Below are 13,573 nucleotides of genomic sequence, written 5' to 3' on the forward strand. Positions count from 1 at the left end.
CCTTTGGGACCCTGGGAGATAGTCTCTGGATCAGCAACAGGGCTTTTATAAAGAAATTTGTGGGAATCAGGCACTCTATAGTATCTGTCAGGTTTGGCCGGAAAAGGAGGCAGAGAATCTGGGTTCAAACTGGATTCTAAGTAAACATCATCCACAATGTCTAAAACTGGGGGGATGGCAAGTGGTCTGTGCTGGGGGAGTAAAAGAAACTCTTTGAGCCTTTTCTTTGAGTCAGAGTAGTCCTGACCTTCCCAGTGAAAATGTTCCCTCATAGTGTGTAAAGTTTCCCCAAAGGAGTAGTCTTCAGGAGGAGAAGCTGAGGGAATAGAATCCTCAGCATCAGAATCTTCATAAGGGGAGAAGGAGTAATTCTGGTCCTCAGAGGAGCCTGAGGAAATAGACACTTGTTCAGAGGAGGCATAATCTTCCTCTTGTCTAGGCCTTTTGTCGGGTGGGGGTTGGGAACCCCTGATTAAAGAGATTAAATCTTCAGCCATTTTGAGCATCTGTTTCTTAGGCATGGGGCCTTGAACTGGAGACTGAAGTGCAGTCTTTTTAGGTTTAAAAGGAGTCTTAGTCTTAGGATACGTTTTTATGGTGAGCGTCGTTGGACTGAAGACGCCTTCAGAAACGGAAGGTGTTTCTGCAGCAGTGACATCTTTATCAGCAGTGTCATCGGTAGGGGCTAAACAAAATGGCTGCGTCGGCCTAGTACTCTCCGCCAAAAGCTCCGAAGCGGTCTCGGGTTCCAGATCTGCGGTAGTCTGTGTCGGAGCCTCACTGAAGACCGGTGAACCGGAGACCGGACCAGCCGAGGCCTCGGAGTCTGGCTTGGGTCTAGGTTGCCTGTCCTTATCCTTGCGTTTTTTGTGCACGCCGGTAGTAGGTTGCTCCGACAGCATAGTGTAGTTAAATTTTCTGCCGAAGTAGTGTCGTGCGAAATCAAAGCGTCTTTTTATAGTATGCTTATTAAACCTAGCACAAAAACGACAACCAGTGACGTTGTGGTCTGGGCCTAGGCAAGGTATGCAGTAAGAATGAAAATCTGTATGAGGTATTTGCTTCCCACAAGAAATACAATTGTTAACTTTTTCTGACATCGGTCTGAGGCAAGAAAAGTTTCCCCAACGGGGTACTTAGCTTTATTGAAGACTTCGGATCTGAAATTCGACTTCGAAAATCTCAGGAGTCGGCCGACCGGCACTTGCGAACTGCTTCTGCTTCGGGCACTGCTCGGCAAGAAAGACTGAAGAAAATGGCGTTGGATGCATTATATATACCCCTGGCGCACTGACGTCAGGGAAGACGCGACAGCAACCGACGCCAGACCAAGACTTTGGAATTCTGGCCGACTGTGGGACCGCCTGATGACAGGATAACCCAAGTGTGATGACTGCAGCAGGGTAACACGATGAACATCTCAAAATCCTTCCAGTCTGAGATGAGCTGCTACCACTGCCATGCATTTGGTAAACACCATGGGGGCTGTGGTGAAACCAAAGGGCAGTGCTCTGAGCTGGAAATGACTGGCTCCCAGCCAAAAGTGCAGGAATCTTCTGGAGCATTTGTCCACTTTTATAAGGCAATACGCATCCTGAAGATCTATAGAGCACATCCAGTCTTTTTTCAAGAAAGGAAGTACTGACTGTATGAGACCATCCAGAACTTGGTTTGCTGAACTAGCTTTGATCCAAAATGGGTCTCCAGTCCCCTGTCTCCTTGGGCACTAAAAAGAATCTTGAGTAAAACCCGGATCCTGTTTGGTCTGGTGGGACTTCTTGGATGACCCTTTTCTCGAGCCATTTTTGAATTTCTACAACTGCTGCTTCCCTGTGACTGGGTGGAATGTCCACAAGTCTTTTTTGTGTTTTTGGACTTGATGAAAGGGGAATGATGTAGCCTCTAGAGAGGATTCCTTACACCCATTTATCTGATGTCAACTGCAGCTAGGTAGATTGATGCAGGGATAACCATCCCCAGACTGCCTCTGGAGGAAGGCAATCGGGCCTCTGTTCAGGAGCGCTGGTAGGAGTTGCCAGAGAAAGAATCTCTGGACCCCTGGTTCTGTGGGTCAACTCTGCCTCTACGATGGCATCTTCCATTGTTACTTCTCCTATGCCCTGGGGAAAGTCCTTGCTCCGTGAGTCCTGGAAAGGCCCTTAGTCATTTTAAACAATAGCCTACCACTTCTCTGGTTCCTGGAATAGGGCCGGTGAGGAGTGGAGAAGCTTACGTCAATGGTAGAAAGTCTTCCCATCTTTCTCACATCTGGTCAGTGGGTCTTTTACCTTGGGTCCAAACAGGGATGTTCCATCAAACAGAGCATTGACGAACAAAGATTTAAATGGCTCAGCAAAGTCACACAAGCGCATCCAGGTGTGTCTCCTAATGACAACGCCTGAACCCGCTGCTCCTGTCGTCCCTTCAGCTGTGTGGGCAATTCGCCTCATGGATGAGTTAGAAACTGATTCTACGGTTGCAAGCTGGGAGGTAACCCTGTCTCATACCTCTTCGACTACTGCTCCTGTGAGAGTATCTGACAGTTCTTTAATCAGATCTCTCTGCAGCCTGGTAAAGTTTGCCAAACAGTTCAAAGACCTGAGGGTGAAGGTCGAAGTGTAAACACGCTTCCCAAAGTTATCCACAGTCCTAGACTCCTTGTTAGGAGGATGGATAGTAGGACTTTCCTCTGCAAGTTACTTTTTTGTGGCTGCTATCACCATGGCGCCTACAGGGATACCCTTAGCCCAATGCTGCTCATCCTTAGGGGCAGAAAGAATCTGGTCAGGCCTCTTGTGGATCGGCTTAATGGAGTCAGGAATCTTCCACACCCACTGCGTGGTCAATTTAATGACATCATCAGTAAATGGAGAGATCCACGAGGTACAGGGCTGGGCATGAAAAGCCTCCAGGTATACCAATTCCTCCGAGGAAGGATGGAGGAAAGTTCAGCCACCCCTCTTTTTCTTGATTTCCAGGATGTCCCTGAAGGAAATATCATCAGGGGTAACTTGGGGGAACCTTCCCCCCTCATCAAAATAGGTATCCTCAGTGAAGGACTCTTCTGGGGAGTCCAAGTTCTTCCTCTTGCACTTTTTCTTTGCAGGTACATCCTCAGAGGGGATTGTTCCAGGGAAGTATCTGAAAAGGAAACCACCAAGGAGGATCTCTCCTGAGACTTTTGTGTCTCCTGTCACAGGGATGAGGCTAACGGTAGCTATGGTCAAGGGGATACAGATGTTAGGCCTGACAGGGATGGCAAGGACTGGGAATCCACAATGGACAAGGTCTTTTCCATGATCCGGAAGCCTGGCCCACCAGTAGAGGGATGGGAGCCCGGGACCAGACTCCTTCAGAACTGTGGTCCCTCCCTGCACCAAGGCCACTTCCAAAGCAGAAGCCTGGGTTCAGGCAATGAATGCCGAAGCACCAATGGGCATGGAAGGTTCTGAAAAAAATGGAAGTCGAACCTTGTCCCTCTGAACTAGCGATGAAGCCCTGACCCCGACAGACCTCTAGTTCCAATAAACTGAAGGAGTGCAAGGTAATTCTCAGTTCCAGAGAATAGACTCTTACCAGAACCAAGACAGTCGGAGCCAGACAGGTTGGTGCCAAGGGCTCCAAAGACTCAACTGGAGTTGAAGGAGGAAGATGAGACTGTGTCGAAGAGGTCCCAGTGCCGAGTTGGCTGGGAACCGAAGATGGAGGTAATTTCCTCGTCAAGAGCTGGTTCACCAGCCTCATTATGTCTGATTCTGAGGGACCCTTAGTGGATCGAACAGACACCGCCGAAGGAGACGTAGGTGGTCTCGGTTCCATGAATGGAGTAGGTGGTCGGTCCACAAATGGATCAACCGAAGGAGAATATGTGGTTCGAAGAAGTTCTCAATGAAGTCTGCTTCGGTCCCGACAAAATCTCTGGTACCGAAGCTGTAGGTGCATGTTCAGAAAAAATTGTTGGCGCCAAATCATTTTTGCCTGTAGGCGCCAAGGAAACAGTCAGCATAGAAAGCTGTTTGTATAGCTTTGCAGGTGATTCTGAGGAACTGTTAGGTAGTGAGTGAGAGCGTTTATTTGGCTTAGAAGAGGAGGAGGAGGAGGATGACAAGCTAGCTTTGGTCTTCGAACCAGATATGGCCTTTTTAAATTCTCCTTTCAACAATCCTTTTAAGGTGAGCTGGTTTCTCCACTCAGTTAAAGTCCTGGCGGAGAAGGCATGACAGATGGTGCAATCCTCTTGCAGGTGGACAGCGCCCAGACAGACCCAACATACATGCCCATCTGAATTAGGCATCTTCCTTTCGCACTTGTGGCAACTCTTAAAGCCAGAGGAACCCTTCAAATGTTTGTCAACCATGCAGAAAAAAATAGGCCTAACACGAAAAAGGTCAAACATGCACACACACTCACTGGTGTAGAGGGAACAGAGAAGATTTTTTTTTTAATGGAAGAAGGGAAAGGTACTAACTATGGCAGCCAGAAATACCTAAAGAGGTAAAGGAAGTACCAGCAATGGTACATTAAAGAAACTACCAAAAGGTAGAGGGAAAAGGGTCACTCACACATCTGAAAAGACAGGAGGAACGGGAAGAAAAGCTATAAAAAGCCCTAAGGAGAATACAAAGCTAGAAGAAAATAGAATTTTGGAAAAAAATTAAATGGAATAAATGCCAACACTCCAGAGAGGTTGAATGCGTCTGACACACAAAGTGCAAAAGAGATCTGAGGTATTTTAGAGAGGAGCATTATAGGTAGAGCCTAGTTCGAGAGTTTGGAAGGCACGAGCTGAAGTAAATGGCCAAGCTGGTAGTGAGGCTCGGAAGTGAGCCCACAGTCACGGACTACGTGAAGAATGAATGTCAGATGATATGGTGTCTCATCCTTTAGAAAGTGCAGGAACATATCATACTTCTCATGATTTTCCATTTCATTCAAGAGGGTTAAGGCATACTGGATGGAATGTTAAACAGCTGCTGGGCACATATATGATTTATTTTACGATAAAGGAACTGACTGAAATGGCAATTAAAATAAAAATCTTTGAATAAATGAAATTAGTACTAAACTACTAGGCAGTAAGGAAAAAAATCTATGCTGATGGAATGCAAATCTAGGCAAAGTAATCAATCAACAGCAGCAGAAAAACATCTGTGAAAAGGAAGGGATAGCTTTCTTTTTATAAGCTGTCACTGCTGATGTTGACAACTGGAGTAAGACTAAGGGGGAACTAAGCATCCTTTCTAATGCTATCTGCTGAGGACATTTTATAAGCAAGGACCACCTGGTGATCTTTAAGACTAATACAAAATCATCACTATGATTACTGTAAATAGCACATTAACTCATTCATTAAAAAGGAAAAATAATAAACATACTTTTTTTGCCTTGCTGCCTCACAGGGCTTGGTTCTCCAGTTTGTTTCTCAATGGGGGATACATTCTGAATGGAGTTTGTATGTTCTCCCACAGGGCTTTCTAGGGGTCTCTGGTTTCTTCCTATACCTCAAAGACAAGAAGCAGGTGGACAAGGGAGCACCTACACTGGTTCCAGGACAGAGAGAGAGAGAGGGAGAGAGAGAGTGTGTGTGTGTGTGTGTGTGTGTGTGTGTGTGTGTGTGTGTGTGTGTGTGTGTGTGTGTGTGTGTGTGTGTCTTGCAAAGACTGGCATACCTTCCTAGACTGACATCTTGTCTTATACCCAGTGCTCGTTGGGGCAGGCTCTAGCTCCTTGCAAATCTGAAATGGATTAGCGGGGAATTCCAATCTACATTAGGCAGAGCCCCTCACTAACACTATTCAAGAGAAACCTTGACGACTGGATGGGAAACAGAAAATTTACCCCAGGGATCACTGCAGTGGCTCTGCTGGACAGAGGCACAGAAAACTAATGGCTCTGCTGGACAGAGGCACAGGGAACTAATCTAAGGGGGGTGGCGAAAGCCAACACATTCTGGCTAGGCTTACAGATGCCCTCGGGCAGACAGCCTAGTACTTACCTATGAAAATAAAAGACATTAAAAATCTTGTACTGCTCTCTGGTTATACCTCGCTCAAATTACAGAAATACTGCTTGACCCCTAACTTTTTAGTTAATCTTACAACTTTAATAAGGGTCAAAAAATATATCACTGTCATCTATCAAGCTCAGATAGCTGTCTGTATAGTAGTGAAATACTTAAACTTGCCATTTTAAGGAGAGAGAGGTGGCAGCAGCACTGACGAAGTCGCAGCAGCAGAGATAAGATATGAACAGTACTGGAGGTTTCTGAAGATCTCCGATGAGCCGAAGGGTTTGAATTCTCAATTCCAAATTCATGTGCCACTGTTAAGACAAAGAAATTACGTAAAAAATAATGCAGAAATTTCCCATTATCAATTCTATAACTGTCTTCTTTAAGTAAATACTTAGAGAAAGAAATTAAGAAAAGTTACAAAAAAAATGGAAGAAATTAACTTCCCCAATAATTAACTTCTTGGCATATCAATATAAATAGCAAGACACTTTTCTCAGCATTTTCCTCCACTGCTGCTGCTCTTGACTGCAAGCATCCTCTACTGCCAGATCCCAATACTGATATACTCTGCCCTTGCTCCCCATGTGACACAAACCAGGAAGGTCTCCCTTTTAGAAAAGCCCTATATGTGAACATCCTCCCATTCTCAATGTGTAGAGTTTAAGGGATGCCAATCACCACATGCCACTGACAGGGACAGGTCAGGCAAGAAGTCATCATACTATAACTCGCACAGGGCCTTTTCTATTATGGCCTAACTCCAGGACGGGTTGGCTTTAAGATGGTCCTTCTGTGTAAGTGTAGAACGGGAACTCTATGAATGGAACTGCCTGCCTCTACATGGCTATTATCAGTGTCATGGACTCCACCCACACACTGAACCTGGCAGCTGATCACTTCAGTCTCTGGTTTCACCAGTGGAGAGATGGTTTAAGTCTTGTCTCCTGAAAAACTCCCATATCTTTCCCCAAAAACAGGCAAGCAGGACAAGCCTGGTCATTCATCTGCTTCCTCACAGCAGCTCCAGTGGGTGCCCAAGTAGGTAATCAAACTAAGGTCATCTGAGCAGCAGTCAGGACTTTAGCCTTTTACACCCATGTACCTAACAAGTAAGTTGTGTCTACTACAGGTCCTTCCTCTAAAGATCTTTGGTTGCATCCAAATTTAGTAGTTTCTTCCAGAAAAATCTTGCATTTTATGATTCTCACACAGACACAGCCAATGTTCACCATAAGATAATGCACCAGCTACATAAAGGCACAAATTTCTGCATCCTGGCAGTTCTCCCCTCAAAAACTAGCAAATATTTCGCTGTAAGTCAAAAAAACAAAGTGGTCTTGATATCACATTACTAAATAAGAAATATAAGAATAAACCCTTTCTTGACTTACATGCAACTCAACACAAGATGCTGACTGAAGTCCACACAGTTTTTCACGCATTTCAAAAACCTGTTTCACAGAAGATTTGATTAGATGGCAGTACCTTGCAAAAGATACTGCAATCCATATATCATTTAATAATGTATCTAAACCACAAGAAATCTAGTACAAGAGGACAGTCCATGTCACATTGTTGCAAATTTAATGGGGAACTGAAGCGTCAATCTCAAGATGAGAACAACTCCATCATAACCTCATTATAGCCCATGCAAACAATGTACACAATCCACCATACTTCAAATGATACTGCACAGAATATAGTGAAACGGTCTGAAGCCTCCCAATTGGGTCTATATCACTTTATCGAAATCTTACTACATCGAATCAATAAAGGTCGAAATGCATTGACCAAAGTAGTAAAATATCGCATAACGTAAAAAAAAAAAAAAAAAAAATCAATAAAAAAACTAACTAGTGTCCCCCCCCACTTAAATATACCAACTCCGAGACTGCACTACACTGAGATAAATGGAAATCTCCCCCTTACGGAGTTTACCTGTGCGATGTTCTGAACTTTTGACATTGTCGTGCCAATATCGTATTCGATATTGTCAGCTTACGACAACGTGAAGTGGACCCTCCCAATTTAATCCAGACAAATAAAATCAAACATATATGTAAAACACTCTCAAACCCTTTCCAAACATTTGATATTTGGTTCAATACTGAAACAAATAGTATAGTTGAAAATATATCATACCAGAGAAATGTATGATTGGACTATAACCTTAGTTACTACAGTTGAAAACATGTCATACCAGAGAAACGTATGAATGGACTATAACTTTACTACTATACAATATTTCCGTAAAGCAGCTAAATAATACCATAAAGCTTCTTCTACTCAAACTGAGATCTGAATATCTATGAGGTAAGAAACTATTTTTAAAATAATGCATAACAGATTTACACATTTTAGATTTGAACAAGCTTCAAACTCTTCTAAAGCGTTCAGAAAATTATAAATTTTATCAGAATTACATGCAATATTCCCAATCTGCAAATTTATAAAGCCATACAAATGTACAATTGAAATCACAGGAAAGTACCTAACAGTACAGATCACAGCATGAAGCCATGTGAGACTGCAAAAGTAACACAATTCTAAGACAAATGTAATTTCCTAACTTTACAAATCCATAGATGAAAGCAAAATTCTAATCCAGATTAGAAAGTAAGGGTTACGACCACAAAATAATAAACTATTACGTTTGGGAGGGTGGCCTAATGGTTAAGGTGTTTGCCTTACAAACATAAGGTACAGGGTTTGAATCTCACAGGGGGATAATTGGCTAGGCTTAAAATGGCTCGCTAGGGCAGTTAGCCTAGTACTAATCTATGAACCTATGAACCTACATAAAATGCATGAAGTACTCAAATGACTTTGCTAGATCTAGTTAAGCAATAATCCATGAAGTTATATCAGATTTACCCATGGCTGTTGCGGCTTGATCATGAGAGTGAAGCCCGCATGATTAAACAGAGCCAATCGTGGGTAAATCCTGATATACCTACAAACAGGAGTGGATTACGGCTTTTATCCAATGACATTACTTAAAAAAAAAAAAAAAAAAAAAAAAAAAAAAAAGAAATTGCTTACCTTTCTTAAATAATGTCTTTGTAAAATGGCACTTTAGTCGCCTTCTGCATTGTTCCTTGTTTACTGATGTACTGTACATGTACACGGGATATGCATTCTCACACTTGCACAGTACATCAGTACAGTGTAGGAGAAGCAAAGGAGAAAAGAGAATTTTGATTTTATGAGGGACAGCAGAGAAATAAAAGGAAAATCAAGTACATTTCTCTTTCTTTAGTTTTTCAGAACATACCTGATTTTTCTCACATTTTTCTGTCCCCAACACATGCCAATAGAAAGTCTGGCTGTTCGATGGTACTTCAGTGGTCAGACATTTTTTTCTATCAGCATATGCTCGATTTATAACAGGTACACTGGTTGGGTTCTCCAATCAGCATCCTTGTTTTTGAACAGTAATGAGCAGTCATTATATAATTAAACTAAGCATGAAAATCATAAATCAATAGTTAAGACAGTCAGATAAACTGACCAGATTAGTAAAAGAAGGCACTAGGTACAACTTCTTGCTGATAAAAATCAGGTACATAATCATTTTTAGTAAGATTACATTATAACCTCTCAAAAGTTCTACCCAAAACAGAAACAAAACTAAATCAGTTAATAATTAGATAGGTCATTCTTAGCACCACTCATTAAAAGGGCATTACTTCAGTTGTAGGAAAATATCAAGAGCTCACAGAATGTCTAAGGGGAAGTACAGCTGTGTAAAATCTTACCATAGCAGTATATGTCCTTCTCTTCACTGTTGCAGTATTCTTCACCTTAGGGATCTCAGCCAAGGACAGCCCAACGTCCGGCCAGTATACCAAGGTCTTTATATCTTATATGCACCATAGGTTACACGTATGCTTCCTGTACAGGATGTAGGGCCTAAAGATGATGCACGGATGCAGTTACCCAGAACTCCCTCTATAGGACAAAAGGTGGCCATGCACATCCAAAGGGAGAAAATGCAGATGGAAAAGGGGGACCCATGGCCAGGAAGGTAACCAAACCAAAAAGCAAAAGAAAAAAGTTGACAGAGGGAGGGACTGAATACTGTAACAGTGAAGAGAAGGACATCCACTGTTACTGTAAGATTTTTATACAACTGATTACATCCTTCTATATCACTGTTGCAGTATTCTTCATCTTACACAGAGTACAAAAGCTGAAGAAAAGGAGTGGGAGACGGAAGACTGGGAATGGCCCTCAACAAATCCATGCAGGATGGCCATAACAAAACCTGCTCTGGCCCTAGAAATCATATCCAATTTATAATGTTTAGTAAAGTTTTTTTTTACTGAGGACCATGTAGCAGCTTCAAGGATGGAATTGGTGTCAAAACCCTTGAAAAGAAAGTACCAGAAGAGGTAACAGCCCTAGTGGAATGGGCTCCAATTGGAGAAGACAGACACTTGCTATGAAAACAACAAAAGGAAATGGCCTTAGACATCTGGGAAGATGGTGTGATTGGAAACGGGTAAACCCAGGGTCCTGGGATGTAAAAAAAAAAGCTGGTCAGACTTACGAATGGTCTTACTTTTATCCAAACAGTACCAAAGCTGTCTGTGCAAATCCAAGGTATTCAGGACCCTCTCACTAGCAGACTGTGGAGAAGAAATAAAGGAAGGGAGCTGTACTGCTTGATTCAAAGACAACTCATTAACAACCTTGGGTACATAAAAGGATCAGTACGAAGAGACACCCTATCACTGTGAAAAACCAAGAGAGGAGTTATGGCCATAACAACCTGAAGCTCAGAAATCCTCCGAGCAGAATTAAGTGAAAGCAATAAGACAATCTTCCAGGTACAGTGTTGTAGAGAAGCTGATACTGCAGGCTCAAAAGGAGTCCGAGTCAATTTTTTCAAAAACAAAATGTAGGTCTCAAGGAGGAAGAGGAGGAATAGGCTTCCCTGGGGGCCTATGATGCAGGATGCCTTTAAGAAATTGTTTGACCTCAACATGAGAAGTCAAAGGATGATTCAAGGGCAGACAGGCAGAAATAGCTGACAATGGGGCCTTCACAGAAGAATAAACCAAGACAGACTGGAGCAACTCACACAAATAGGAGAGAAACAAAGGACCCCAAAAAAGTAAGTCCTACACGGCACTAGACTGAAATTATTTTCCATTTTGACATGCAAGACTTTCTGGCTGTGGGTTTTCTTGCCCCCTATAAAATCCTGAGTAAGTAGTCAAAAAAGAGGTTCATAAAAGGAATCAAAACCCTATCAACCACAATGTCAGTTGAAGAGTGGACAAGTGAAGCTGGATGAGTGACTCCTTGTCCTGTGTGAGGAGGTCCAACAGGTAAGGTAACTTGTGGAGATTGCCCCTGGTCAGATGCATTAAGAGGGGGGAACCAGTGTTGTCTTCGCCAAAAGGGTGTCATTGACAAGATTTTTTTGGGAGTCTTGCTGAATCTTCTGTAGGACTTTTGGAAGAAGAAGAGGAGAGAAGGCATAAAGAAACATCCACTTCCAAGAAAAAGAAAGGGCACTGGTCTTCCATGCCAGATGGCATGGCACTCTAGAACAGAAAAGAGGGCACTGCTTGTTCAGAGGGGAGGCAAAAAGATCCTCCTGAGGAATATCTTACCAATGAACCATGCCCAGAAACAACTTTCTCTGAAGCATGCATTCGTGAGCCTGTGTTATGAACTTGCTGAAAGAGTCTGCAAACTAGATTGTGCTCTGAAGGAACATACACTACTTGAAGAGTTAGCTGATAACCGATAGCCATATCCCAAGCATGAAGAGCCAGCCTGCAAGGTAGGCAATACTTTGTACCCGCCTGCTTGTTGACATACCACATCACTGTTGTGTTGTCTGTGTAAACCTTCAGAGGCACCAAACCACACAAGTTCCAAGAAAGCTGGAACACAGGAAGTCTCCTCAATCAAAAAAAAACCTTCAGAGGGCCTGAAAACAGGATGGGGTGAAAAGCCTGAACGGCCAGAATCAGAGCTCTCATCTCTCTGATGTTGACATGGTCTGACTTACGATGGGGGCTAAAAACCAACAGTTCTTGAGCAGAAACCACAGGCTGAAAAGGAAGGCCTAGGTTGACGGTGAGTTGCTGAATCCACCACTCAAATTCCCACTTGAGACAAGGAAGGAGCAGCACTCTGAAATCCAGAGGGGGAAAATGCTGAAGCCAAACTGGCTGGAGGTACCACTGAAGCTTCCTCATACGTAGTCCGGAAAGGAAGAGCATTGGAATAGAAGAAGCCATGAATCTTAGGGTCCGAAGAAGCTCTCTGGCTGGAATGGCAGGCAGAGGAATAAGAGACCAAAAGAAAGCGGTCAACGACAAAACCTTTGGACGAGGAAAAGAGGCAAACATTGACACTGTCTGAATCCTACAGCTCAGGTACACCTGATCCTCAGAGGGAATCAGAACAGACTTTTGGAAGTTGACAGTGAACCCCAGACTTTGAAGTAGAGAGATATGGTGTACTCCAGAGCCTGTAAAGGCAACTGGGAGAAGGTGCTTGAATCAAATGGTTGTCTAAATAAGAAGAAATCTGAATGCCTTGGAGAGTGCAAAAGGCAATCACAGGAGCTAGGCATTTTGTGAACATCCTTGGGCAAGTAGACAGGCCAAAGGGCAAAGCAGAGAACTGAAAATAAGAGGAAGAAACACAGAAATACAAAAACTTCTTGTGAACAGGAATAGGATGGTAAGCATCCTTCAGATCAAAGGATACCAATAAAGCCTGTGGCAGCAACAGAGGAGACAGGGTTTGAAGAGAAAGCATCCAAAAATAAGGAACCCTGAGAAAAGGTGTTGAGCAAGGAGAGATCCAGAATAGGTCTCCTTTCGAGGAACCAGGAATAGTGTGGAGTAAAATCCCTTTCCTAGTTGGGAAGGAGGGACAGGCTGAATAGTTCTCTGGTCCACCAGGGACACAATGAACCTATGAGAAATGAGGAAGCTGCTGTAGAAGAGGTTGAGGAATCCTTGAAAAAGGAGGAAGCGGCTTCCACACCACAAAGTAATCCTGATGGATAGAAGTCAAAAATGTGAATTGATATGTTGCCAGTGTGGAAGAGAGAGGGAGAGCCAAAAGGATAAGGGAACCTAGCTGGGGGTGCAAAAATGTCAAAGAGAAACAGGCTTGTCAGCTAAAAGAGGCTTCTGGGCCATAGGAGCCTGAGAAGACTAAGCAGGAGGAGCTCAGCTGCCTCCTTTTCTGGCCTTTAGTGGCCTGGCAAGGCTGCCTGTGAACAAAAGCAGACCTGTGGGACAGGTCTTCTAAAACTTAGGGACAGGGGACACAAATATATGTTTAAGGTCCTGAAAAGCGTCACCTATTTTTTGAAGACACAAACATATCAGCAGCAACAGTTCCAAAGAGGTTTTTTATTATCCAAAGGAGCATCCATCAACCTGGCCTTAATGTCTTCAGGTAATGACTGCAGGCAAAGCCAAGGGTAACAGTTCATGACAGACAGAAAGCCAGAAGCACTGGAAGCGACATCAGCAGTATCAAAGTTGCACATGATAGGTGAGCAACCTGAGAGGCACAAAA

At 43.3% G+C, this 13,573-nt stretch overlaps 1 protein-coding gene across 1 annotated transcript in view; it reads right to left on the minus strand.

The window, feature by feature from the left end:
* TTF2 (transcription termination factor 2) overlaps positions 1-13,573 on the minus strand; it is a 618,261-nt gene that overhangs the window by 142,742 nt on the left and 461,946 nt on the right. Inside the window, exon 6 of the mRNA XM_044071547.1 lies at positions 6,185-6,321. Within this exon, the coding sequence (XP_043927482.1) occupies positions 6,185-6,321 (137 nt within the window). The remainder of the gene's footprint in view (positions 1-6,184; positions 6,322-13,573) is intronic.

This window comes from Protopterus annectens, chromosome 5.part0 (genome assembly GCF_019279795.1).
Source record: "Protopterus annectens isolate FY-2018-M chromosome 5.part0, PAN1.0, whole genome shotgun sequence".
Taxonomy (NCBI): Eukaryota; Metazoa; Chordata; order Ceratodontiformes; family Protopteridae; genus Protopterus; species Protopterus annectens.